The 27,486-nt window shown below is 40.8% G+C and overlaps 3 protein-coding genes across 3 annotated transcripts; 1 reads left to right on the top strand and 2 right to left on the bottom strand.

Annotated features, from left to right (window-relative positions):
* Positions 1-894: 894 nt before the first annotated feature.
* nuf2 (UF2 component of NDC80 kinetochore complex) lies at positions 895-8,557 on the bottom strand. Its single transcript, XM_023799549.2, has 14 exons — positions 8,443-8,557; positions 7,953-8,079; positions 7,593-7,667; positions 7,422-7,498; positions 4,782-4,843; positions 4,591-4,688; positions 3,717-3,790; positions 3,535-3,628; positions 3,364-3,426; positions 3,026-3,163; positions 2,680-2,820; positions 2,412-2,587; positions 1,479-1,614; positions 895-1,179 (listed from the first exon to the last, which is right to left on the bottom strand). Exons 2-14 carry the CDS (start codon positions 8,073-8,075, stop codon positions 1,072-1,074), a joined length of 1,365 nt encoding a protein of 454 aa, XP_023655317.1. The 5' UTR covers positions 8,076-8,079; positions 8,443-8,557; the 3' UTR covers positions 895-1,071.
* Positions 8,558-10,363: 1,806 nt separating this feature from the next.
* Positions 10,364-15,661, top strand: rab43 (RAB43, member RAS oncogene family). The gene is made up of 3 exons (XM_023799725.2): positions 10,364-10,662; positions 12,451-12,634; positions 13,308-15,661. The coding sequence occupies exons 1-3, from the start codon at positions 10,474-10,476 to the stop codon at positions 13,559-13,561; spliced, it is 627 nt and encodes a 208-aa protein (XP_023655493.1). The 5' UTR covers positions 10,364-10,473; the 3' UTR covers positions 13,562-15,661.
* Positions 15,662-16,193: 532 nt separating this feature from the next.
* On the bottom strand, positions 16,194-27,025 carry LOC111837543 (haloacid dehalogenase-like hydrolase domain-containing 5). Its single transcript, XM_023799724.2, has 8 exons — positions 26,518-27,025; positions 22,334-22,537; positions 21,118-21,230; positions 20,049-20,142; positions 19,200-19,233; positions 18,698-18,872; positions 18,019-18,207; positions 16,194-17,750 (listed from the first exon to the last, which is right to left on the bottom strand). Exons 1-8 carry the CDS (start codon positions 26,611-26,613, stop codon positions 17,354-17,356), a joined length of 1,302 nt encoding a protein of 433 aa, XP_023655492.2. The 5' UTR covers positions 26,614-27,025; the 3' UTR covers positions 16,194-17,353.
* Positions 27,026-27,486: the final 461 nt, after the last annotated feature.

Here is a 27,486-nt window from a genome sequence, read left to right on the forward strand (position 1 = left end):
AGAACACAAGGATGTTTATACAAACAAGTGCCAACACTGCAGTGGTTTGCCCTGGGGACTTACAGAAACCAGACAGGGAAAGGAAGTAAAAAAAATCTGTTTGCACACTAGACACTACCTAGGACACTGAACCAAAGTCCAGCTGAAAAACAAAATGCCATTCCTGTTTCATAGACTTATTTTACCTCGTTCATTTTAGTTCATTCTTATCACCGTTTCTGAGTGGGGGAGAGGGATTGGCAAATATCTTGATCCTACTGACACATGCTGTCACTTGACAAAAGCGTTTACTTTGCTGCCACCATGTGGCCAGTGTAGAAATACATTAGAAGCACAGTTTAAGCAAGTCAGTAAAAAAAAAAAATTAGATTAATGGAGGGGGGGGGGTAATAAATGTTTGTAGTTATTACACACTTCAAAGCAGATCATGGAGTAATCATGGTTTACTACAACTGGCCTGTATTACACTACACCAGCTAAAATGTTTGCGGTACTAATAGTCATGTTATTTGGTGTTAGTGGCCCATAGTTTTCCTGTCTATTCTATATTTATAACTTACTAACCAAAATTGTACTGAAATATTTAAATAATAATGGTATTACTGACTATTGCACAATTATCTAATTTTGTGAAGCATCTAATCAAAACCATCTAATTTAAGCAGTTAGCGACAGTTTCTTAGCTAACTTGTGATTTATGTATTTTATCTAGATTTTTCAACAGAGTGAAGAATCATTCCCATAAAACCATAATGTGTCCCTATCAGAAGGCAAAGCAGTGAGGGTTCATTACACACACAGAACTGGCTGCTAGTCTAAGGAATGTGGACGATGCTTCCGACAATGAATGCCTCACCTCAGAATGCAGAAATAAGTCTCTGACCAAATGGTAACTTGCATTGAAACAAGTGCACTGTATTCAATTTGTTTTCCATTGTGAGTTTTCCAGCAACCAAAGCATGAAAGACATTAAAACAGAGTAAGAGTGATAACCCAAACAGTGTTGAGGATAATAAAGCAAGAGTACAGAAGACAGGAGACAAATACAAGAAGCGGAAATAAAGAAGCTGCTTAGTAATGTGCTTTCATTTTCATGATGTCCTCATTCCCCTGGACAATGTGGCTTTCAATCCTCTTGTGATACTGGTCCAGGGAAGACAGCAGACGATCGTAGATAGCCTAGAAAGACATTGGAAGCGAGTAATTATCTGAATACATTACTAAAGCATCTAACATAACACAAATACACTAACTAGTCTTACCAGCCACACTTACTCAGAAAGCAGTAATCCCCATTAAGCACCTCAAGCTAGTCAGTAAAAGCAGCGTAGAGAAGGATCTCAGAAACAATGCCTACATTACATGTTCTCAGGTTAATCTCTAGGATTTAATGACTCACAAGCTTGAGTGGAAAGAAACCAGCCGCATGTAAAGTTCCCCACCAAGGACGTGGGGGCGACAGTCGGCAGCAGCCTTACCTGGGCCTTGTCTGTATCCAGGTTACACACATCTCTCAGACCCTGGATGGTCGCCTTGATGTGCTGCGTCTCTCGGCTGATGTCCTGTATCTGATCCACGATTTCCTCTCGTTTCTGATTTACCTGGAGACATTCGCTGGCAGACAAGTCATCAAACATCAGGATACAGTTTCAAACATCAGGAACCAGTTTTTAAGAGAGGCCCATCTGTAGTGCATTTGAACATTGCACAGGGGGGTATACTCCCCCTTTACTCACCCATTACAATTGGGAGTACATGACACCCGTTACTTTACCCTTAGAGAAGACAGAGGGATGAAGTGTTTTATATGTGAAAGGGGGTCATGCATCGGGAGAGACTCACTTCCCACAACAAAGCCTCAAAGTTAGACTGAATCACATCCAGTTAGGCAGTGTGTGTTGTACAGTTAGGCTTTTGTTATGGTTCACCCCATGCCAAACATCTTGACCCAAAGGAAACACTGCAGAGTACTATGAGAAAGGCCAAAAAATGCTTAAAGCTATTTATCATGCGTGAATCTGCTCAGAAAAAAACAATATGAATTAGAATATTTACAAATAAACAGTACTGGGTCACAAATGTTTTGGTTTTCCAAAAAAGTTACTAATATTTTAATGGCTGTCCTTGAGGGGTACATCAGCCATATATATATAGATATCATTTGTATCTTTCCACCTATTATTATTAGCTATAATAAATATAATACTATTTGATATCACTTGTAATACGAGGTTATTTTGCATTACTTTTAATAGTGTTTCTGTTAGAACCTAAGCATGCCTGTTTGTTCCTTCGAGAGCCCTATATCCCCCTCTCGCTCTGAAACACTATGGTCAAAGATATTTTTAATAATAATATGTTTGAAGGAATAAGGATGACAGACAGGAGAGGAGACTAGTACGTCGCATTACCCCATGAAGTTCTGAACGTGCTGGTCCTTCATCTCCCTCTTCCTCTGCCTTCTGATCTGCTGCTTGGTCAGCTTGTCCATCTTCCTCTCGAGGGCCCACTTCAGCTCGCCCTTTTCATTACCTAGGTTCTTCATCTCCTTCTCCATGGCCTCACAGTGAGCTTCCAGCACCTGGATCTGTCAGCACCCAAAGGGCAGCAGAGTCAGTGCCTGGCCCACCGCTGTCCGGATGGATCCCAGAGCCATGTCGCATTGGGGGGGGGCTGTACCTCTTCCTGCTGGCTCTTCATCTTCTCCATGCCCGCCCCGAGGTCCCGCAGCAGTTTGTTAAAGTGCTGGAACTCAGCCTTGCTCTGGGTCTCTGCCTGCACCTTGATCTGCCACTCCACCACTCTGGCATTCACGTTTTCCTGTCAAGACAGCACTTCACACATGTAATGCTTAAAAAAAGAACCTGACTCCAATGTACTCTTTGCCAACATATAAGATAAATTGTAATATGGTTACTTATTTTCTAGCTGTGACTGTCAAATTTACACGGCACAGCTTTGGGACATCACACAAAAGTAGTGGGATGTGTCCTTTTCAAGTTACAAAATTCTGGGTGCTTCATACTTTTGAGTTTTTGATCGCCTTCACTTTCTCTTTCATTTTCTCCATTTCGCTCTTAAGCTCCTCCGGTGACTCCACGATCTGGGCCTTCAGTTTCCCTATGTTCTCCTTCAGCGTGGTCACATCCACCTTCCTCTGGGTCTGCAGGAGAGACACACACTTTGTTACAGAGATCAAGTCTGACAGTCACATAAACAGCACGAGTAACTCAGGATGTTAAACTGTAACTAAAAGCCTGATAAATTATCAGCAGGAATAAGAGCTTCACACTTCTACCTCAAAGTTTCAAAAGAAAATACACAAGAACTAATAGATAAGCATGTAAACTGGACCCCACTGACCAGTTTCTGTGACCTCTCTGCGATCTCCGCTTTCCATTCTGCAACCTGTTGGTTGATCGTATTCTGAAATGACAAAGACGACAACAACACTGTCACTGGAGTGTCCCGGCCACTGGTGGGGGCTGTCGGGAGAGTGAAAAGGCAAGGGGGGGGGGCTGCCTCGCTACCGACCGCTTCCTGGCAGGCGTGGGTGGTGGTGTTCTGGAGATCAGACAGGGCAGCCGCCAGTTCCTTGGCCTCGACCTGCTGCTCCGGGGGGATTGTCCTGAGCGAAGCACATGACCAGAATTGGGAAAAAGCAGGGTGATGTGTGCGAGTGAGACTTTAGTGAGACAGGGACCGCGACGACTTACGTTAGCTTCTCAGTCATCTTCTCACCATCTTTTATTCCCTTGGTGTAGGCCTGCTGTTTATCTAGGTCCGCTCTCTAGAGGGTGGGGGGGACATCAAGAAAAAAAATATTTCAAAAACAATATATTTTACATTAATACATTACATTAAATTTAGCAAGACAAAAAAAGGACAATACAAAAATTACTCGGAGATAAACTGATATGCACCCCCTAAAGGGACAGGGTTGGAAAACATTTTTGTATGTTATGCTTCCCCCACAATCCTGTCGTGACCTTTATACTCTGTGCACAGCCTCGCTGAGGTGCCACACATCCTGGCTGATCCAGCAGCAATGGATCACCTCATTGATTTTTTATCTTGAATTCGATCCAAAATACACAGATATAGTATTAATGCTTAATTTTGCTAAATTACCAAAGTTTTGCAAGGGAACACAAAAACAGATGTGAGGCAACGCAAAACTGCTTCAAAATATTACCCAACCATGTCCTCTTAAGAGCTCCGTAGCCTCACCAGTCTAAAAATTTTTTATTTTATTTTCCTTTGAGGTCAATGTGATGACGCAAAATACCAACAGGCACACATTTTTAACACAGAGAAGCCATACCAGCAGCTTAGCATCTCAATTTTGTGTATGGGTTAAAACTATCTAAAGGTTTCTTGCACATTAATTAGAAAGAATACAACAACAACAACAACCACCAATTTTTGCAACACCTAACAACCTACAAAAAGCTCTGATATTATAAACAATATGTAATTAAGCTTCACGGTGCCTTAACAACTGGAAACTGAAGTAGCTGGGACTTGTGACTAGTGACGTATATTGCAACAGCAATAAAGGGTTTTCATCATCATCAGCTGTGAACTTACGAAAGTCTGCTGGTACTCCGCTGTCATCTCAATCCTCAGGTTTCTGAATTTTAGAAAATTTAAGATGCCACTCAAAATGTAAATAGTCCGTTTTGCTTCTAAAAATGAAAAGAATCACATGCATGTGAAAAACAATGTAAAATGACACATACATGCCAAGTACTCTGTAACCTTCAATTATATTGACTTACTTGGATTGAGCAGATCATTTATCTGAAAGTCATACACAAAACATGTTGGCAGAAATTGACACCTAGAGAGGAAATCAGGACAGGAAGTCAATATGAGGACATGAGTAACAGCATGCAAAAATCCTTCTTTATACTACTACCATAGTTATTAAAAGGGACATACACACGTGCCGAACTGGAGTACCGTGAACCTCACAAAAATAAGAAAGAATAATGAACTGGACGTACTTCCGTTGTCATAACAAAAGCATATTTTAAAATTAAAATGTCTGTGCTCTGTGAGATCAAGATGGCTTGCAGCTTTGTGAGACACGCCTACATTTTGCTGCATTTCAAATTGCGAAAGGGAATGCATTACAACCTCAATTCAATTTTAAATTAAATATAATTAATTTTGTGCTAACTGGTAAAGTATTGCCCTTATGCAAATTAATCCTGTCTAATAAACCTTATTTAAAAATTGAATGAACAGTTACATTTCCCCTAATAAAAATATTTTTTTAAACTGTCAGATATTTCAAATAAGGATGTATTTCACGTAGGTCAAATCCACAGGTATAATACAAATATTATATATAATTATATATACCGATACCTCAAATAAGCAACTAGGGATTGGTCGATCCACATTTTTTTCAGTTTCGATCCGATTCTGATACACAAATGCCGATACAGATTCCGATTCCGATAAAAGAGCTCTTTTTATTTTACTTTGTTATACTTTATATATAAATTTTTTAAGCTAGTAAATACAGATGGAAAAATGTGTGACAAAAATATTTAATTAGGCTACTACAAACAAACATTACGTACTCTTCCACCTCGTTTGTACGTCGTTTTAAGCGTTTTTGAGGCATTCGCCTCATAATACTATTAAAACCACCTGCCTAATACTGTGTAGGTCCCCCTTGTACCACCAAAACAGCTCTGACCCATTGAGGCACTGACTCCAAAAGACCTCTGAAGCTGGCCTGTGGTACCCTTCACCAAGACATTAGCAGCAGATCCGTAGTCCTGTCAGTTGCAAGGTGATGCCTCCATGGATCAGAATTGTTTGTCAAGTACATCCCACAGATGTACACAGAGATCCAGGGAATTTGGAAGTCAAGTCAACACTTTGAACTCTTTCATGTTCCTCAAACCATTACTGAACAATTTCTGTAGTGCGGCAAAGGGCATTATCCTGCCATGAAGGGTTGTACTTGGTCTACAACAATGTTTAGGTAGATGGTACGTGTTAAAAAAAAAAAACATACAGATAAATGCCAGGACCCAAGGTTTCCCAGCAGAACATCACACTGCCTCTGCCAGCTTGTCCTTTCCCATTGTGCATCCTGGTACCATCTCTTCCCCAAGTAAACCACGCACACACACCCAGCATTCCCACATGGTTTAACAGAAAACATGACTCATCAGACCAGGCCATGCTTCTCCATGCTCCATGGTCCAGTTCTGATGCTCACTTGCCCATCATAGGTGCTTTCGGCGGTGGACAGGGGTCACCATGAGCACTCTGACTAGTCTGCGACTACACAGCCCAATACGCAACAAGCTGTGATGCACTGTGTTCTGACATCTTTCTGTCACAGCCAGCATTAGCTTTTTTGGCAATTTGTTCTACAGTAGCTCTCCTGTGGGATTGGACCAGACAGGTTAGCCTCCGCTCCCCACACGCATCAGTGTATCTTGGGCACCCATGAACCTGTTGCGGTTCCACCTGCTGCCCTTATTGGTATTGACCACTGCATACCAGGAATACCCCACAAGTCCTGCCATTTTGGACGTGCTGTGACATAGTCATCTAGCCATCACAATTTGCCCCTTATCAAGTTGTTCAGATCCTTAAGCTTGCCCGTTTTTCCTGCTTCCATAACATCAACTTCAAGAACTGACTGTTCACTTGCTTAATATATAATGGTACCCTCGACTGGTGCCATTGTAATGAGATAATCAATATTATTTACTTAACCTTTCAGTGGTTTTAATGTTAAGGCTGATCAATGTACATTTGATCTATGTGAAATCAGGCCTAATTTTGCCTTAAAGCCACTGTACACAAAATCCAGCAAATGTCTTGCAGAAGCTTATTTGATATATCTGCTACTTGTTTCTATTCAAGAAGGGTTACTACAATGTGAATTTATAATGTACATTTACTTTGAGTTATTTCAAAATCTGTTTTATACAGTTCTACATTTAGAATGCTTTAAGAAAGAATTTAAACATTATTTCCATACACAACAGTGTTTTTTCAGGACCGAATGGAAGGTGTTCAATACATTGTTCTCATTTTTGCTATCTTTATGAAGCAAAATATGAAATATATGAAATACAACATTTTGGGCAATTGAAGTTGCATTTTTTTTGGATGACTAGCATTTATTTAAAGTTTGTATAGAAAATTTAAATATATGATGTATAAAATAAGGTATGCTTTTCTTTCTCTGTTAACAGGTTATCATTACTGCATGTGATTTACAATAAAAATATTAATCGAGTATTAAACCGAACTTCTTTTGATACCAGAGCAAAAACAGCAACTGGAACTTTTCCCCCTTATTGCCAGCTTCACACTGCTTCCAACTGGCACCACCCAGCACGTGAAGTATGTGAGGATGAAACAGGGACTGTAACACTTACATTCGCACATAAAGACTCATTATAGGCGTGCCCATCTCCAGTAACAAGGGGAACTGCATATTTTCATCCAACGGCACCTGTGTAAACCAATATGAGTGGTAGTAGTGATGGAGGGGTGATGCAGCTTAGTTTTACACTTCCTATCATTTTAAAATAATTATTTTTACATACCACGTAATAACATTCAGGGCCGAGGCGATATAAGAGCTGCAAAATCCGCATGTAGAGTGTCCGGATGACGTCTGGCTGCGTTGGGAAAATGTGTGTTATTAAAACAATCACGATTTCACACATCTGACTAAGAGCTCGTATAACAACACCGTCCCCTAATTTTATCGCCGAAAGATCCGCAGCTCGGCAAGTTTGAGACCTCATCTTTTTGATAATTGGTTTCCCACCAATATTACGGGTTTTTTTTTTTTAATCACCCATCTTACTGTTTTCACTACAGCTAGGTTGACATGCATGTCATTAATGCTAAGTGATCATGTGGACGTTTTGTATACAAATAATTTAACACTGATTAAATACCTTTGGTATCGGAGTTATGTCACTTTTGGTAAAGTGTTTTGCCTCTTGGCCGGTCAAAACATCACTCCGGATATACGCCACGACAGCATCAATTTTAAAAATTGGGAAAGTATTTTCCGACATGGTCCTGTGGAAACAAAATAACAGCGATTTTAAACGACGGTGACAACTATACTCTCAAAAGCCGTGTATAACTATTGAAGATAACTAGTAAGCTATTGAACCTTAATATAATAATACATATACAATATTGCTGTATAGACATAAGAGCTGTGCAATACAAGCAAAAAAATCTACCAAACGTAACAAAATCTGCTATGTAGCCAGTCGGTGGCCAACTAGAAAATTCGTCTATTAGCCAAATAACTAAATTTAGAATTATACAGTATGTTCTAAAATAACATATAGATCTTTCTTTTAAGTGCGCACGATGCTTTCTGTTTCCTTAGTCAATAAAACACGATATATATATATATATATATGTATTTACCTTCTTTAGCTATAACCGATGTATTTTTGAATCTGGCGCGTCGTCTTCTTCAGTGTCTCACGTGCCAACTTCTTAGATGCAAAGCGTGCGGCTGCCCCCTACAGTTTGGGAGGCAAAACAGTCATTGGCGCTGCGATGGTTCAGCAATGGGTGCCCTACACTACACAGTCCACCTAGAGACTGTGTTCATGCCCGAGCCATCCCACTTGATAAAACCGCATGAGAGAGTCCACTGGAGGACTCCCTCTCACCAGCCCTGTTACAGGAGCATTGTTGTGGCAGTCAGCACAACTGACGGTCGGTGTGGTGTTGCAGGAGAAGACAGAATTGTTCTGTTCTGCCAAACAGCAGTATAATGAGTTGTACACCCAGTAATGTGTTTATGATAATGAGTCTGTAAAACACATTGATACAAGTATATAGCTTGTCTTCAGGAAAATGTGTACCATCATTTGATTATTCGCTCTTTATTTGTTTCTGTTTTGCATTTTTAACAGTGATCAGATTTTCGTTGCTACCTGGCAGGCAGATTACATTGACAACCCCCCCCCCCCCCCCCAATATACAGTGGTACCTCGGTTCTCGAACTTAATCCGTTCCGGACTCCGGATCGAATCCTAAAAAGTTCGAGTTCTGATCGGTTTTTTCCCATAAGAAATAATGGAAAACCAATTAATTGGTTCCCGGCCCCCAAAAATTACACCTAGATATGTTTTTTTTTGCATTTAAACACAAAATCAACAGGATAAAACAAGAAGAGCGTTTTTTTCTTAATGGCTTCCAAAACGATAAAGATCTTATCCAAACATTACCCCTGTCCTGCCCCAATCGTACATATCCCCATGTGATCAGCTGTTTCTGGTTGTTGTCATTAGTCCTCTGTATTAAGTACGCGTTTCAGTTTGTTTCCCCAGTCCGGTCATTAGGTGCGTTCGACTTGCCTACAGCGCTGGCTGAAAGAAACGCATTACGGTTAGATGCATTGCGACCTCTCACCCGGCTGCACAAAATGGAACCACCTCCGTGACGACACACGTTTGCCCTTATTGGCTGAAGAGTTTAGTTACACGCATGACGTTTGTATCCCCGGCAGTTCCGATGTGTAATCTGCTATTTCTCCCGAATATCACGAAGTAGTGAGAACTGATTTTCAGTTAATTTAACTGGTAAAATAAAGTTTAAATAAATTACATAAATGTCTAATAGTGCACGTAAGTTAGTGGTTTGTTTATTGTTAGTTACTGTAATGTTGCGTTGCTTTAGTTGGTTAATCGTCCAGTCTGTGAAGAAGGCATTCAAGTTTCCTGGCGCGTACAATTTATATTAGGTCAGCCTTCACGGTTCGACTTCTGATATTCAGATCGAGTTCTAGGTCAAACTGGTTTGTTCGACTTTCAAGAAATTCGAGTTCTAGTGAGTTCGAGCCTCACTCGCCTGTACTATATTGAGTGATCCAATGTAAAACAGTGAAACACATCCACCAGCTTGTAGGGGCCCTGTCTCAGCACTTGATAGGCTACTATGTTTAAAGTTGCTCAGCGCACTCCTCGCGTATTTCTTTTTACTGCGAGAACTGTCAATAAGATGACATACATGTACACACAAGCAAAACTCCCCCTGACGCAAGCTAACACAAACAGCCATCAAGGAAACTTGCTCCACAATGTAAGAAATGGCCAATGTGCCGAGGCTGAAACTTTTGAAAGACAAAGAAGAAATGTGTGAAGTGCAATGTATGTGAATGTGTATAAACTTAATGTATGTGATCTTGTTAAACACCTTGGGGTAGGGGAATTGTATTTCGCTTTTGTCACACACCTGTACAAAGTAAATGACAGTTGAACAAACAACAGGCGATGTTCTGGGACACCAAAATCAGGACCGCGTGCGAACGCAGCGCTTCCGTGTTGATGCACATGCATCCACGTCACATGCGCAGGCCGGGCAGCGCGTCTCCTGTGCCTGTGTACACAGCTCGGTTTGCTCATAGCGGGCTGACCCGGCACCACCTCGCATCTCCTGCTGAAAGACATGGCATCACCGGAGACCGACGATAACTACGATTTCGTTTTTAAGATAGTTTTAGTGGGGGACGTCGGCGTGGGCAAAACTTGCGTTGTCCAGCGATTCAAGACCGGCATATTCATCGAGAGGCAAGGAAATACGATCGGAGTGGACTTTACTATGAAGACTATAGATATTCAAGGCAAGAGGGTCAAGGTAATCTGGATTTGCATATACTTTGCGCTATCTTGTGTGATTCTAGCTGTATTTTGCTATAGCGTGAGTGGATTTGAGCAGCGGGTTTACCTTCCAGTATGATGCCGATGTTGGTGGCATTACCTCATTGTGAAAAAGAAGAAATTATAGTAATAAAAAATCAGTGGTTATAGTTAATATAGCCGTTTACATGTGTTGACAGCACGTTTGATGCAAGTATTTCAAAATCTGCGTATTGTTTTTGCTTAGAAGACATTAGAGTATTTTTTCAATTGCTTTACGCTCGTATTTTTAACGCTGGTGAGTCACAAGGATCAAAGAGGCTACCAGGAAACTAACTGGAATGGCCTTTGTGCATGTGGAATTTGAGACAAAAACTGCCACCAGAACAAGAGAAATTGTGCAAGCGAGCAAGCTATCAAGCCATAACAGTAAAGACTGTAAATCCAGTCATTAGTTCGAGAGTATACCCGGACAGTTTTGTATTTAAAGTCTTTGTGCAAACAAAACATGTTTCCACATTGGATGACAGTCCAATAAAGTGATTACAGATGAGTGTCATCATATTTTCCCCCTTCCGTTATCTGTTCCTTTTGTTTTTAGTTTGCTGACAGCATCATAACTAATTTGAACAAAATAAGTCGTGTATTGTTCTAAAGATTCATATGCGTTCAGATGAGAAGCTAGAAGGAATTCAGGCATGAAATAGTTCTAGCCTGAATGCAAAGTTTTGAGGTAAACAGTGCGATCTCCATTTCCCACCACATAAACATTATGCGTGCCTGTTGGCTGCGTTTGTTTAAGCTGGTGCAATACTCATGTAGCCTTGTGACATCTGCGATATCTTCTCCTGTCAGTTGAAGATGGTGATTTTAGAATGGTAAATAGTTATTGTAGACAAGTTAATGTTGTACTCGTGCTAAATAGACAGCTATCTAGTTTTTTTTTTCTAGACACATGAGCAACGTGAGGTAACAAGTGTTAAGGATACAGACTTGTGTATGAAATGGGGCCCACTCCTGTTCCTGCAGGATCCTCTCTTGGTCGTGGTCCGTGTCCATTTTTAAAATAATTTATTTTATCTTATTTTATTTATTAAGGGTCCAAAGCATTACCTTATTGTTTTTCTTAGGATTTGTTATTATTTTTCTTCCCTAAAACTGAATGTGCAGCCTAAACCGTAAGAGCTAGACCAACCAGACTTGGTAGGAAGATGTCAATTCCTACCCACTACTCAGACTATCCGACCCAAGTATGTCAGTCAGAAGGGGGCGCCGTAGTGCCCCCATACCCCTATTGTCCTGTTAGTCCTACTATCAAAATACTCCTTTCTCCAGATACAGACAGTCATTCCCTACAACTTTCATTATTATTATTATTATTATTTATCTTTAAATAAAGACAGTCTAGCTGTATATATATATGGTTAAAATGCGAAGATGATGAGCTACATAAGTCCATTGTGAAAATGAAGCTCTGAGTGTTTCATGGCTCGCTGGCGGCGTTTCTGCCAAAAGCAGGCAGGTCTGTGCCGGACCCCTATTGAGCCCCCATGCGGACGTCAGCACTTTGGATTGTGCCGTGGTTCTGGCAGGCGGCCTGGTGCTGGCTCGGCGTCCCTGGGTGCCCCGAGTGCACTGGGACATCCCAGCCATCATCTGCACCCCCCCCCCCCCCCCCCACGCCCCCACTGAGCTCATCATGGTTTCCATGCTTCTAGTTCACCAAAAGATCTGCTTGGAAAATGACCATGTCCCGTCCCCCCCCCCCCTTTTATTAACCCCTCAGCTCCAAATCTGGGACACAGCAGGGCAGGAGCGTTTCCGCACCATCACACAGAGTTACTACCGCAGCACCAATGGTGCCATCATCGCCTATGACATCACCAAGAAGTCATCCTTCCTCTCTGTGCCTAAGTGGATGGAGGATGTGCAGAAGTACGGAAGCTCCAACATCGTTTCCCTCCTAATCGGTAAGTGCCACTTGGAGCGGCAGAGTCTGTGACCAAAAAGGTAGTGGAGAGGCAGTGACTGTCTCAGTGGTGTCGTTTGCAGCGGGTTGTTCTTCAGATGTCTAACCTTCTTTATGTTCGCTCATGAAGCCGTTTGGAATATCTGTCATTTAGAACAGGGATTCCAAACCAGGTTACTCATTTGGCCCGAATCTTTTATTGTTTTGTTTGTTGTTTATACTTTTGATAATACAAAACCATTACAAGTTACAGTCATATACAGACGCTCCTTGGGTTACAATGGCCTGCGTTACGATATTTTGACTATATGATGGGTAAATGTTTTCCACTTTCAGTACATTATTCAATAAATTGAATGACATATTCAACATTTTTTTTTATAAAATAGGCGATGGGTTTATTAGAACGTAACCCCATTGTAACCTGGGGGAAGGCTTTACTTGCCTGAAAGATTGATTTTGGGACAAAAAAAATGTTTGTGTAGATAGCACTTGATATGTAGCTACTAATCGTAGCACCAAAGCTAGGGAAGTGGGTTGGAATAAAGCTGGAGACACAGTCTCCCTAAGATCTGAGTGGTGCATCACGGCCAAAGCCTGCGTACAAGAGAGCCAGCGCTTACATCCCAGAGATTCACCCTGAAGTTGGTAACACTGCACGCCAATCTCCTCAGGTAATAAGTCGGATTTGTCTGAGATGCGCGAAGTTCCCTTCGAGGACGCTTACACGATGGCCCATCAACTGGAGTTTGCCGATGCCATAGAGACGTCGGCAAAAGACTCCAGCAATGTGGAAGAAGCCTTCAATAAAATGGCAGCTGAGCTTATTCTGCGTCACGGAGGGCCGATATTCAACGAGAATGTGACAGACAGCTTCAAGCTGAACAGTAAGGATGTAGTGTCAGAGGGCTGGGGCTGTGGATGCTAATGTTATCCCAAGAAACTCTAAGAAGTTTCATGCTACTTCTACGTTCTTTTTTATTACTGGAGCTCTGGCAAAACATTGTACCTGGATGATACAATATCATTTTGATTGCATCATTGTATCTGTTTTTGTTGTTTTTGATGCCATTGTCAGCAATACCTTTGCAAGATAGCAATAGACATCTTTGGACCAAAGTAAAAGCTGGTCTAAGGGAAATGACTAAATAATGGTTGCATTATCAACCTTTGTGGTCTGGAAAAGCAGTTTCACAGCAGGGAGGGTGCTAGTGGTGAAGATCCTTTGTTGGACCACACAATAACGAGAGCAGAAACGGTCCTCTATCTTAACCTGTAACATCTTCATTTGCAGCTGGCAGTGTCCACTGCTAAGTTCTGGAATAAGGGAACGGGGCATTTATAAAAACAGCCTGTGGAGGAATACAAGCGAAATAACGAATGTTAAAGAAAACCAAGTAAACTCACTGTGGCAAAATCGAGGGAAGCTTCAGACGTGTACAGGATAGGGGATGTGTTGGTTTTTTAATGAAGAATCAAAAACTGATAGTGACTGCTCTGTACATGGTCGTCTTCAATCATTTAGTGCCTCATTGAAAGGTCAGTAGATGTATCTTTGAACGTATGAAATAGTCTCTTACTTTTTGAATTTGAACAATGTAGAATAACATTTCCTGTTTGAAATAATGCAGTTTTTAGCTGATGTGTCTGAATGAAATACTTTATTACTAGATGACTAGAGAAATGCGTTTCACTTAAAATCATTCCTGTCGGCTAATGGCAGCTGATGATCTTTCTAATGAACATTTCCCATCATTCCGTTGAATGGGCATAATGGATCCACGTTCCCAATATGACCGCATTTTAGGGGGATTCGGGAACACGATCAAATGCCTTTGAAGTGACTTGTAGTTGGGAAGAGCACCCTCCAGTGTTACCTTTTGTGAGAATGCCGTTACTGAGGTCCCTACGGAGAAGCGCCCAGCTGTGGGTGAGGAAGCAGAACGAGACCAACCCACCAGCAGAGCTGGAGGGAACGCGGAAACTCGCGTCTCTCAGCTCCGGTTTCACGTCTCAGCTCCCCCTGGTGTTTGGGTTGATGCCTGGACGTTTAAAACTCGCTGCCAAGATGCTAATCTTTTAATATATTTTCTTTGTCTTGAGCAATTGTCGTCATTACAGCAAGGCGATTGCATAATGTTAATCATTATTATTATCATTGTTTTATTAATATGTGCAATGAAGGTTCCACTCGAACCTGTCAGAAGACAAGAGGTCTGGGGGTGTCGTCGTCTGTTGGTTTGGTAATTTGTCCTGACTACTGGAGTTGTGAGTATTCATACCACACCGGATTTATTCCGTGAATCGGTATGAGCAGTGCCTGGATACAGCAGTGGTATCGTGTTACATGACCAATACTGAGCTGTACCTCAAAGTTTGCAGAAAATGCATTTTAAGGAATTCTTTTTAAGGCATATTATAATGCATTGTGACATTTATTTTTCCTAAAGGACCTTACTGAGGAAAAATCCCACTGATTTCTGTTTAAATTGTCTTTTGGGGTTAAGGCCCAGGATTCTTTCTGCGTGACATGAGGTACTTTCCATATTCAGGGACTTGAAACGGAGTACTAGTCTATTAGTACACTGTCCTACTTAGACTTTTTTTGTACTTTCCATGAGAAGGTAAATGATCTGTAGCCTTATTAATAATTTTAAAAATTCAAATTTTAGCAGGAAATATTTTATCTGTAATTTACACATAGTGATATTGGATATCCTTATTTTTCTCACTTGATGTCTATTTTGTTTGCTAGATTGTCAGATTTGCGGGACATTTTGATATCGTATGCATTGATTTTCAAAAAAAATTGAATTTACTTGAAAATAATGTAGTTTTGTATTAAGGATTGATTATATATTGTGTATTTCATATTTCTATACCGAGTGCCTTTGAAATGTTATATCAATCAGGAGCAGGGATTAGTTGTGGTTTATAAGGTTATAAACCTTATACTGGTTGTTTGAGTAATTGCATTTGTTTAAAACAAATCCAGTTCATTTTAATTTTTTATTCTGAGCATATGAGTAAATCGACTCTAAATTATTTGTTTATATTGAAATAAAGTTAATTCTATGAGCAGAAAATGTTGTCTCATTTCATTACACATGGTTAATGCAAAATTTTCAGGCAAATGTTTTTTTTTTTGTTTCAAGAATTCCATTATCACAGTAAAGAAAGTCCCTACTACATTAAAATCGCGTAAACGGAGCCGGGGAAATAAGCCCAGCCGTAAGGAGCATTAAACATCGTATTACGGCCTTCAGCAGCAGCTAGGGAAGGTAACCCGCATTAACCACGGACATCCACCCCATCTTTTAACTACAGTACTGTTTTCAACCCCCACCTGCCCATTTCGATCATCTGCGCGTTGATATGCCAGTCTGCCGGCACAACGCGGTTCTTCTTCGCCGTCCGAAGCAAGACTCCCAGCAAGACTCTGCATTTCTTTTACTGTTCTTTACTGTACAAAATTTGCATAAACATTAACGCAGGATTACGTTTCGGAACCGGTGCTGCGTGTGTGGATGTTATCCTCCCATCCAGATTTCAGACGTCTCTTTTAAAACGTATTTTTAATTCGATCGCTGTAATTGTAAATACAGAGCAAAGAAACCGCACCGAAATTACACTAATGAAACATTTATATTCTATTATCAAAATGTAATTTTCATATTTGTACATGTCTACCATAACAGTTGCCTGGTGTCCGAGGCACTCTGCATTGCTTTATCTCCACACCCACAGGCAGGATTATTAAAATCTGCACGTTGCCCTCCTCGTTTTCGGAAACAGAGGCAACGGGCAGGATGACCACAACTATTACTAAAGACGTAACGGATAAATTAATACTGCATCTTATTCAGTGTTACTTGGCTTCAGCCTTGTAATGTGGCACGAGTGCTTGTTGTTCAATTAATGTAGCGCAATTAAAACGCAACCAATGGGTATAACGCACCACCGCGTGAACTACAGCGGATTGTACCATAACATCCCACTGGAAAAAAAACCGTACTGGCAGATCAATGCAGGTACCCAGTCTATAAACACATATACAAAAGCCAGCTCTTCTCAGTGCAGTGCAGTACAGTACAGTGTGAAGTCCTTAATTGTGTAGCTGCCCATGTAACTCACTCTCCTTTGTTAATTTTTGGATTGTGAAAGACTTTAAAAACGGAAGCAATTAGCTCCCATCAACCAACCAAAACGCCACTGTGACTGGTTCCCTGCCCATTACAGAGCAGCTCTCAGAAATTATTGGAAATAAAATGCATGGGAAAAAAATACTCTCATTTACATAAACAGGTAATTTTAAAAATTAGAGTACTAGTAAAGATAATTTTAACATTATTTTGTAAAATATTATTTTAGCTTTAACATTAACAACCATAATTATATCTACTCTGTATCTAGCTACCTAATAAAATTTTGTAGTCAAAGATCTTTTGTAAATGTGTCTTTTGTCAATATAACAAATCTTAAGACTGAAACAATAGGGGATTTTTAAACACAGCATACACTACTGTATCGTTAAAAATGCTTTCTTCAGAGTTTCCTAAATGTCTGAAATCTTGTGTCTAAATGACAGTCGGTCTTTGTTTCTTATATCCCTTCTGGAATACACTGAACAAATCCAACACATGGCTTTTTATCCATCTAAGCTATGGAAAGGCTCAAATGATCTCGCTGGTCTTGATCCATTATAAAGTGTGATCTGGAGCTACTGGGCCACAAACTTCTCCTGCTCGAAGATGAGTTCCACAGCCTCATCCACGTCCCGCACGATATACCCTGGCTCCACCAGAACCGGGTCAAACTGGAAGTCACGGTGCCCGTGGAAGGCAGCCTGCTGCGACTTCCGGCCTCCGTCGGACAGCAGCTCCGCGTGGGGATTGTAGACGCCAGTGCACACCAGCATGGACTTGCAGCTGGTGGCAGAGGGAGCGGCCAGCTCTCTCTCCCAAGGCCCGTCCAGGTCATCCTCCTGAGACAGCATGCCCGAGGAGCCCGTGGCGGTGGCCATCTTGGCCACTGCCTTCCTCTTCTTCCTGGCGAGCCGCTCTTCGAGGTAGCGGTTGTACAGATTAGCACCATAGATGTCAGTCATGAGGTTGTCCCTGATTCAAAGATGAAGGAAAAGACACAGTGTATGTTACTTTAAACAAGCCCATTTTGCTTTCAATTACCAACGGTGCCAATTCTGGTGGGAACTGCGGATCTTAAATTGCCTGGTTACATTTTTAAAAACAAAATTGTAGTCCTAAAACCTGGCAATCAAAGAATTTCAGTGCAACTAAAATGCTACAAAGTCATTTAATTCCTTTCCATCATACTGAAGAATCTGCTAATCTGCTTGGCTGTGTGACACAGATGATTCGCTCATACCCGATGGCATAGAGGGACCGAATGGGCCGGCTCCAGTTCCTCTCCGAGGCTTGCTCTCGGATTAGGTATTCGGCATACTGGTACGTCAGCTCGCTGGGCTTGCCCACTAGGGCCTCGTACTTCAGTTCTTTGCCCGTTATCTTCTTGTAGATGTTCTCCAGGCAAACAAGGAAGGCTCCGTGACCAAACCTTTATATAAAGAAAGTGGTCGCTCTAGAACCACAATTTTACTCATCTAAACATTGAACAAGCCAATATCTAAAAACACAAGTTTTGTTTATGGAAATTCCATCCATATTTTGCTTCTGTATTTCTACAAATTGATTTGGTAAAATACTAATTTAAATCCTGACAGGTACATGACCTTTCTTGTGTCTATACTATAATAGGTTTTAATAAACTTCTGAATTTGTAATGATTTTATATTTATACTATACTATTAAATTTTTTTTAGCCCTATTAATCAGATGTTCATTACTATTACATTAATTCTATCAATGGTATACATGTGGGATGATAACAGACTGACAGCTGCAGTACAAACTTCTGTTTTAGACTGTAGTCTTGTGGCTTAGAAGACAATTTTCGCCAACATGCGCTGAGACCAACTGGTACACGGATTAAACGTTGCCCTGAGGCCTGGCTTTTAAACCGCAGCGCCCATCAGAGAATGCTCTACCGTGGGGAGTGAGCCTCTGCCATCCACATGAGGTCCATGTTGCAGGCCAACAGTGGAAGATGGGGGACCTTCAGATTCTGGTGGGCGTGGCCCAGGTTGCCATTGGTCAAAAGAATGTCAATGATAAGCTGCAGGTTGGTTTCCCACCGAATGGGCTCACCGAAAAGAATAACGGCTACAAGGAGAAAGTCAAAGCACAAACAAGCCTGTGCATGTGTATATTTTTGGGCGTGCTTAAAGACAAGCCACTGCATTATAGAAATCAATTGACTGAAAACAATGGATTGAGTCTTGAACAGGTGTGGCATTAAGCCTCTACTTAATCGACTATTCAAGGTACTATTCAGGTATTAGGTGTTTAAAGTTGGCTTGGGGGCAGAAGAAATAAAAAATACATGCAGGCTATTAAAACATTCACATAATTTGACTTACGAGATTTGTTCTATTCAAGATGTAATGAGAATACAGTAATTAATCTATCAAATGACAGCATAAATCTTACCTTCAATTTGGGGGATATTAGCAATGGAAGACGACTACAAAAATACAAAGAAAAAACACTTCAGAGGTTTGGCCTAGACCTACAGTAAATTTTAATTGTACGTGTAAATAAAACATGCTAATATTCAATTACATGTTAAATGACCACTACATTTAGTGTTTCTCACTTAAGGGGAAAAAAATCTGTTTCCTGTTTTGTTAAGAGGAATTGGGCAGATATATACATTTCACAATATAACCAGCCATAATTCCAGTATGACATACCCACTGTGAAAAATAATGGTATCTTTTGACTATGTATATGACTATTCCTAAAAACTTTACAATTCCTCATAAATTAAATTTGAAGAAATAAACACATACACTGCATAAGCACATGGCAAATGCGTTTAAACTGTTACTCCTGTTCACTGTTCAATTATTCCACCTGATATGTACTGCTGCTATCAAAAACTCTCAAGCAATCTCATGCATTTTAAAAGTTTCCTTAGATGACTGATTTCATTTCAAAATTCCCAGAACTCCTGAAATATCGGCCGTGAGCTGAAGCCAGGGGTGCCGTAAGGGGGGCGCAATGTTAGGATGATTCCAAGGGGCCTCTGAGTGTTAAATGGCCTTAAACAATTCAGAACATCATTGGACTGGTCTGGATTGGGGGCCCAATTTAATATGCTTTCAAGGGGCCCAAAATCTCCAGCGGCACCCCTGGCTGAAGCCCTCAGATGGAAAGTTAAATACGCGTTAACCGGTGTGAAAAGAGCCACTCGGAATTATCTGCTTATCTATAAGGAGGCAGAAACCCAGCCAAAGAGCCTGACGGACAGAAAGCAGACGTAACACTTCGACTCACCGGGAGTTTAGGACGCCGGTTGTGGTCCACCACATCCAGCAGGGGGAACGACTCTCGAAGCATGCCGATGCTCAGCACCTTCTCAAAGCCCAAACTGTGGAGGCACATTTCAGGTGAATCACTCAATCATCAAAGCAATTATTCACTCTCAATTTTCTGTATGATTTAGAGCAGCCCAGTCTGTGGGACCCCCAGACAGTCCACAATTTTGGTCCCTCCTGGGTGCGGGGAGTTGGTACAGAGCAAACGTGTGGACTGTCTGGGGGTCTGAGAGCTGGCTTAAGAAACACTTGATTTAGAGAATAATCAAGTTTCACGTTTCATAAATATTCTATTTGCATCCTTGTCTACTTTGCACATATTACTTATTGTTTACTCATACTTATATTGCACTGTTTTGTCTGTCTTGCATTGCATTGTCTTGTCTTGTATTGCACTGCTGTTTGTCCGCTTGTCCCCCATGCACCACTCTCCCCCGTCCCAACACCCTACAACTGTGGCATATGGATTTCACCATGTCGCACCAAACAGAGCCACATGTGCTGTAATTGCATTTAAGGAAGATGCGGAAGAGTAAGCGTTTGACAATAACTCCCAGAGTGTTATATGGATTCCTCAGTTATATCACAAAGCAAAATGATTGGTTGTGCTTGGCCTGCTCATTTGGCTGTTTTTGAGAGTGGTTTAATCTAGTCGGGAAACACTTGTGGCAGACCACTCATCTATACTCTGCTGTAACAGCTGCAGCGGTGGTTCTCAGTTCTGAAAGCACCCAGGTCATACTGGTGTGAGTCACAACAACCATTTTAATAGATCAAATAATACTGGGAGGTTTAAGGTGTGTTTGATTTAATAAAATGTGTAAAATCTGTGCCGAGTAAAGAAATGTTTTTGCTTTATCACAGCTTCAACTGCTTGCACGAAAAAAAAAATCCACAATAATATCATTAGCAAGATATGACCAACTCACTCTAGACAGAAGTGCTGGCAAAACACAGACAATGCAAAACAGAGTGGGAGAAACCTGACTCGATGAGGCGCTACAGGTAAAGCATGCTCTGCACTTCACTTTTTGGCGATGTCCAGCACAGGTCCTTGTCCAGACACCAGCACACACTTGTCGTGGTACTTCCTGAACATCCTCAGAGGACTGTGTGACATCATGACCTGATCCTGGGAGATCTGTCAAAGTGGCACAGCAGTGTTCACCAGTGTCATGTGGATGACCACACAGGTTGTTAGTGGGTTACTCTGCAATCAGATCCCGACAGCAAACAAAAAAACACACACAGACAGAAAGCCATTCACAACTGGAGAACCCTAACAAACACAACTGTATATTTAATACGGACATTTACTACCTGTTCGCCTGTACAGGCAGGTCCCCTGGTTACTTGTACTTACGAATGGACTGCTGTAAAGTCTATTGTATTAAAGATTTGCATTACATTCAATGGTTTGTAATAATGAACATACACACTACATTGTGATGCTTATGAAAACATTGCGCAGCTTCAATGGTTTATCGCCTCGAGGTACAGTACAGTGTGTAGCTACTTCTGTTATTACTGTATTATTGTTATTAGCATGGTACTACTGTTTTGACTAAGCTACAAATTCAACTTAAAGTCAGATTTAGGAAACAGATCATTCGTAACCTGAAAACTGTAAGACATTACTCCTGCCTAAAAGGTCAACTAGAGTTTCTGTAGAAGTCGCCCAATATTCTTTGATATTACTCTAATGGGTTTTTAGAAAGAGACCTAAATGTCAAGTTTTTTTTTAGAATTTAACACTTATTGTACTAGTGCAAAATAATATTAAGAAATGCTAGCAGAACTTACTGATGTTTCCTAAAATAATTTTGTAAGATAGCCTAATCCTTTCCTTTCCCACACACAAAGCTGGCTTAAAATAAAACTTAGTTGGAAAGTTTCATTATAAATTCCATCTATCCTCCAGTCACTTGTCTAGTACAGTTGCAGGTAAATGCATTAATTCATTAATATTTTAATGTTTTCTGTGTTGTAAATGATTGTATTACTTCTTGTATTGTGTTTACTAAAGACAAGAAGGGTAACCTGGTTGCTAGAGAGACTTCAGCATGAAGGGGATGGATTTACACATCAGAAGCCTTTACACTTGACTCAAGATCCAGAAATGTATCCTGTATCGCTCCATAACCTGCCGTACGTATGGGTGACACTGAGAGATACTGGTGGATAAAGGCCTAAACTGTGAAACAAGTTAATAACATCACAACCAAAAATGAGAGACTGACTCACCGGCACTCCCAGGATATGCGAGAGCTGGTCTGCTTTGGTCTGACGTAGACAATTCCCGGCATTTGTCACAAAGACCACTGGCACCACGAAGTGGCCCTGGGGATTGAAGAGCTTCTGGAAGGCCTTCCTCGCTGCAGGAATGGGCGTCCGCCCACGAACAAGAACGCCATCGATATCAAATAGCAAGCCGAACCCTGGCTGGAGCTAAGGAAGGGGAGATTGAATTACACCATTAACTTCAAAAATCTACTGCTAACTAACTTTCCAGTCATGAAGCTTAAAGAAATGTTTCCTTCAGTTCACTAAGTGGATTTAAAGAAAACGTCCAGCAGTTAATAATGTTAATAATATCCAATTGGTCACTTTAATATCTTTGCCAATAACATTGCTAATAAATGCCAATACGAAAGACAGCAAACACTGGAAGACATTCGGATGGTGAGAATATGTAGACGGGAACTATATAAAACTTACAACAAGGTCTGTGGGCAATTGAAATCTGCAGTGTACTTAAGGTGTACCAACTGTAGATGATTAAGGAGTCGCCATTTTGACCGTTTCCTAGCATGGGACCGTGATACAGAGTTAATTCTACTGACAAGATCGTGACTCTAACTGGGGATGACCGAATACAACGGATCAGTGACCATTTACTGTGAATTATTTAAAAAGCACGTGAAAAACAAATTGTTTCAATTACACTCCAGTGACTGAGGCTGGGTGAAACCTTATGATTTCCGCAGGTGCACTGCTAGAGATTGTGGGCCCCCAACCCACTAAAATCCCCTGGGAATTATCATAACTTCCCATCCTTTACAGCACCAATGGCCGTCTGATTTAAGGGAAGATCAGAGGGCAGGATCAAACACTGTTCCTGAAGCAACTGGGGTTAACAATATTATCCCAATATAACTAAAGTTATTATTTCTTTACTTCAATGCTCCTGTACCTCAGGCTGACAATCCATTGCAGCATTTTCACAAACTATTATCACAGAATAGTGTGTACATTCGTTATTATGGACTATAGCAGGGGTCTCCAACTCCGGTCCTGGAGAGCTACTATCCAGTAGGTTTTCTATCCTACCTGGCTTCTGATGAGCCACACCTGCTCCTGGTATTTACCTGAGAACTGGTGTGCTATAGTATTTTACTCAAATTATTAATATAATAGACTTTTTGGTAGTCCGTTTGTAAGCATGAGTTGTGTGTGTCAGACATTCTTAAATCAGCGATTGCCTGTAACGCTACTGAAATTGATACATTTTCATAACCGTGATATGATTTTATCGATATATATCACCCAGCCCTAGATTAAGGTTCTTGCTCAAGGGCCGAACAGTGATATGATTACTCTGTCAGACATGGTGTTTGAACCCATGACCTTCTGGACATAGGCATAGAAATCTAAACTGCTGATTTACACACTGCCCCCATTGAATGAAGCGCTACGGACAAAAAAAAAAAATGCGAGCAAAGAATGTGAGATTTCAGCAACAAGAGGAATCCGTTAAAAATGGGCATTGACATTTGTTCAGAATAAAAGAGTCACTAACGTGAAATTTGAGCAAATAAAATTTGAGTCTGTTTCCATCATTTTGTAAATACTTAATACCATCTGCTCATTACACAAATCTGTGGCAAACAACAGCTTGATTCTTAATTAAGTGCCCGGGCAGCACCCGAGGAGAAAGCTTACCAGCGAACAAGGCAAACCACAACTCGTGTTCTGTTTTATACGCCCATATGTCAGCCAGGTTTGGAATCTGCTACACTAATCTCACTTCCTGCCTCACATTGTTTACTTGTGCAAAATGCGTGTCCGTAACTGCCAGCCAGTCTGGCTTGTGAGGTCACAATAATTCATCACAATATACACTTCAAAACAACCCCACCCCCCAAAATATCTAATTAACAAATCTAGCCACCTTTACATGAGGATGAATAGGAGGGCAACGGAACCTCAAACAGCATTAATGTTCTGCAATGAATGTATATGACACGATCCTTATTTTTACCTAAGATAAACTTTATCTATTGAGACTTCCGATTGGTTAAATACCTGAATATACAGTATGCACTGCTATAAAGTTGTGAATGAAAGGTCCCTAAAAGTCAGAGTGCATTAAACTGTTGCCACATTAACAACCAGCACTGTCTGTTTGTTATAGAGCTTATATACCACATACACTCACATGGTTTATACACACATCTCAGACAGTTTAACAATAAAATGCATGTATCATGGTCTGCTGTTAAAAGTACATGTATAAAGGAATTTAAAAAAACTGAAAAATCATACTAAATAATGGCTTATTACCCTGTGTGTAAAAAATTGACATAGGAAAGAAGTTTCCACTTATTTTGCAGACACTTTTATCCATGAAAACAATGTGAGGATCAGAGTCAGCTAGTGTCCCTAAGGCAATTGCGGTTAAGGGCCTTACTCAGAGGTGACGGTGGATTCGAACCTTTAACCTACCGACCATGTGCCACGAGTCCTAATCCACAGAGCCACATACCACCTTACACTCAAAGTTTATCTAAAAAGCTGACAAACCCTGATTAAGTCCTCCAGTCCTTTTCCTATCAACTAGAAAAAGGAGGAAATTGCATTACTGCTAAGGAGAAGGATTAGAGATTGAAATTAGAAAGGCCCTCTTTCAAGAAAAACGACAGCACGAGCCGTGAACTCCCTCAGGTGTCCGTCAGTAAAGCTTTGCCTGCATCTCTCTGGCACACTTTGGAAATCACACCGATTGCCCTCTATCTGTGGATGCAAACATCTATGCATTTTCTCTACCACAACACTGGGTCTAACCAGGGGAATTTTACAAGAAACGTTGTTTTCGTGTGGAGTTTATTTCAGATACCATGCATACATCACCTTTATCACCGTAAGTCATTTTATCTGGGATTTTGCATATTTGTCCTTAAAACAACATTAAATAAAGTACAAACTCAAGCTATGGAGACAAATACCGATATATTACATGGATTCTTCTGTGATTATAACCCTCTTTGTTTCCTCTCTCTGTCCCAGAAGGTGTGTAAACTGATTTACTTCTTCTTACAGACATCTGGTTCTTTTTCTCCATTTGAACAATATTAACCACTTTCATTACTTTTATTTATAATCTTGATTCAACAGGGGTTTATATTTGCCTGGCAATGTGACATTTTTACGGTATACAAAATCCAAGTCTGCAGAACTCAGATGACCAAGACTTGTTCCATTATTAATTCTTTCAAGCATAAAAAGTTCATTTGTTCCACGTGTAACTAACTACTAGGGGTTTAATATATTTCTATAAATATGAGTACATAACTGAAAACAATATATTAGGAATGAAAACTGCTGACCTACAGAATTGCATAGGGGAATGTAATCAGGTACCATTTCAAAAGTGAGCATTTTAAAGGAGAGGCACCCCAGTTTGTCAACGTCTGTGCGTTATGTATTAGGGTTATGGAACAGTGGAGTTTAAAACCAGCAATCACTAACATCCAACAATTAATTTAGCATTTGTACAATTTTAAACCTATTAATCGTTGCACAGATTCGTACTTAAATGTGACCCGTTCACATACTGTAGGCTGTCCTGTGTGCATTTAAATATGCAATTTTTCAGCTTACTATAGGCATCTCAAGTCATGTGAATCACGGGACAATTTATAACAGAAAGTGTTTGTTCCCAATTAAACTTCAAAAACAGGCAAGGAACAGGCCAGTTATTGGGAATTACACCACTAAGATAGCTGTTTCCTAAAACGCTACGTGAATGTAGCTTTTTTCTAGCGATATAAATAAATGGCACTTCATCAAGTTCATGCAAAATTTATTACCTCATTTGGACGATCAATTACTGATGAACGTTTTAAATTCCGTACAGCAGAAAAAACCGGATGAATGAGTTTATCATCTTGAATTGCAGATACACATACACATTTAGCCTACAGTTGTATGTATACACATACATGCGTAACACGTGTCTACATATATGTTTGCGTATAACCGTAATTTATGTTCGGCATCGCAAAAGTAAACCAATGTAGTCTTAAAATTAAGCACAGTGAGGTTACAAACAGTGTACAGAAAAACACCATGATTAAGTTACATCGTGGCATGCAGGGGCAGCATTCATTAAAACAGAGTCCCGGCGAAGGAGCGCCCTCGGAACCCACCGTGTCAGACGCCGTCCCGCAGATCCCGCAGCGTGGCAGCGCCGGCCGGCTGCACACTGCGCTCACCAGCCGGTGTAAAGCAGAGAAAGCCTGCATTTTAATCTGCAGCTGCTCCGACTGTGCACAGCCTCAGATATAACAGCACCCGGACTTACTGATGAGCTCCTTTGTGTCTTACGGCTTTTCACCCCGCTATCTATTCCCCCATACTGTATTTCACAGGCGGAGACACCGGAAAAGGTGGTTCGATTCGTGCGGTAAGGAAACAAATGAAGCGTTGCTTGGTGTGCTGCATGTATAAATATATACTTTAACGCACCATACGACAATTGCATTGGATTGGACAATAGTCGTTGAAAAACGCACATAAAGGCTGCTACGTAAGAGCATACGTCGCCGTGGGAGTGGCGACCTCGGGCCGCCGAAAAGCAAAGGCCCATCAGTCGTGGCATTGTGTGGGAAACTGGTGGCTGCCTGCGCAATGGCTTCTTGTATTTGAAAAAGAGGCATTAATATCTGGAAAACTACCGCAAAATCCAATAAACTTTGTCTTAAGTGGTCCGTCGGTTTAAAAAAAAACAAACAAACACAGGTTGCAGTCTGAGGCTATATAATTATGATGTTCTACTGTTGTAGGGTTTGTAGTTTAGTAGTAGTATTTTGTACTACTTATAGTAGGAGCAAGGACATCAACAGTGGAATTAATGGATTGTAGCAACAGCTGCATTGTGATTGTAGTACTTCTTTTAGATACCGCCTTGTATAATAGTAGCAAGTGTGTTAATAGTAACTAGAGAAGTAAAAGCAGTCAGCATATTGGAATTGATATTTTTTAAAATAGTGTGGTATAATTGACAGTTATTACTAGAGCTTTGAGTAACAATACATGTACTAGTTGGGAATAGCAGCACCAGCCCTGCCCACAGCACTGACCTGCATTAGCGACAGTCTGTAAGGCAGTGCTGACCT

Source organism: Paramormyrops kingsleyae, chromosome 8, assembly GCF_048594095.1.
Source record: "Paramormyrops kingsleyae isolate MSU_618 chromosome 8, PKINGS_0.4, whole genome shotgun sequence".
Taxonomy (NCBI): Eukaryota; Metazoa; Chordata; class Actinopteri; order Osteoglossiformes; family Mormyridae; genus Paramormyrops; species Paramormyrops kingsleyae.

Excerpts from the sequence above, each read along its gene's own strand:
- nuf2 (XM_023799549.2), bottom strand. The coding sequence starts at position 8,075 with ATGTCGGAAAATACTTTCCCAATTTTTAAAATTGATGCTGTCGTGGCG. Across the intron at positions 2,821-3,025 it reads AGGCGATCAAAAACTCAAAA|GAAAACGTGAATGCCAGAGT; the intron begins GTATGAAGCACC and ends CTGTCTTGACAG. Across the intron at positions 1,180-1,478 it reads TGGATACAGACAAGGCCCAG|GCTATCTACGATCGTCTGCT; the intron begins GTAAGGCTGCTG and ends ATGTCTTTCTAG.
- LOC111837543 (XM_023799724.2), bottom strand. The coding sequence starts at position 26,613 with ATGCAGGCTTTCTCTGCTTTACACCGGCTGGTGAGCGCAGTGTGCAGC. Across the intron at positions 20,143-21,117 it reads GTGCTGGACATCGCCAAAAA|TTTGGGCTTTGAGAAGGTGC; the intron begins GTGAAGTGCAGA and ends GTGCCTCCACAG. Across the intron at positions 18,873-19,199 it reads TAATATCCCCCAAATTGAAG|CCGTTATTCTTTTCGGTGAG; the intron begins GTAAGATTTATG and ends TTCTCCTTGTAG.
- rab43 (XM_023799725.2), top strand. The coding sequence starts at position 10,474 with ATGGCATCACCGGAGACCGACGATAACTACGATTTCGTTTTTAAGATA. Across the intron at positions 10,663-12,450 it reads TTCAAGGCAAGAGGGTCAAG|CTCCAAATCTGGGACACAGC; the intron begins GTAATCTGGATT and ends TTAACCCCTCAG. Across the intron at positions 12,635-13,307 it reads CATCGTTTCCCTCCTAATCG|GTAATAAGTCGGATTTGTCT; the intron begins GTAAGTGCCACT and ends CAATCTCCTCAG.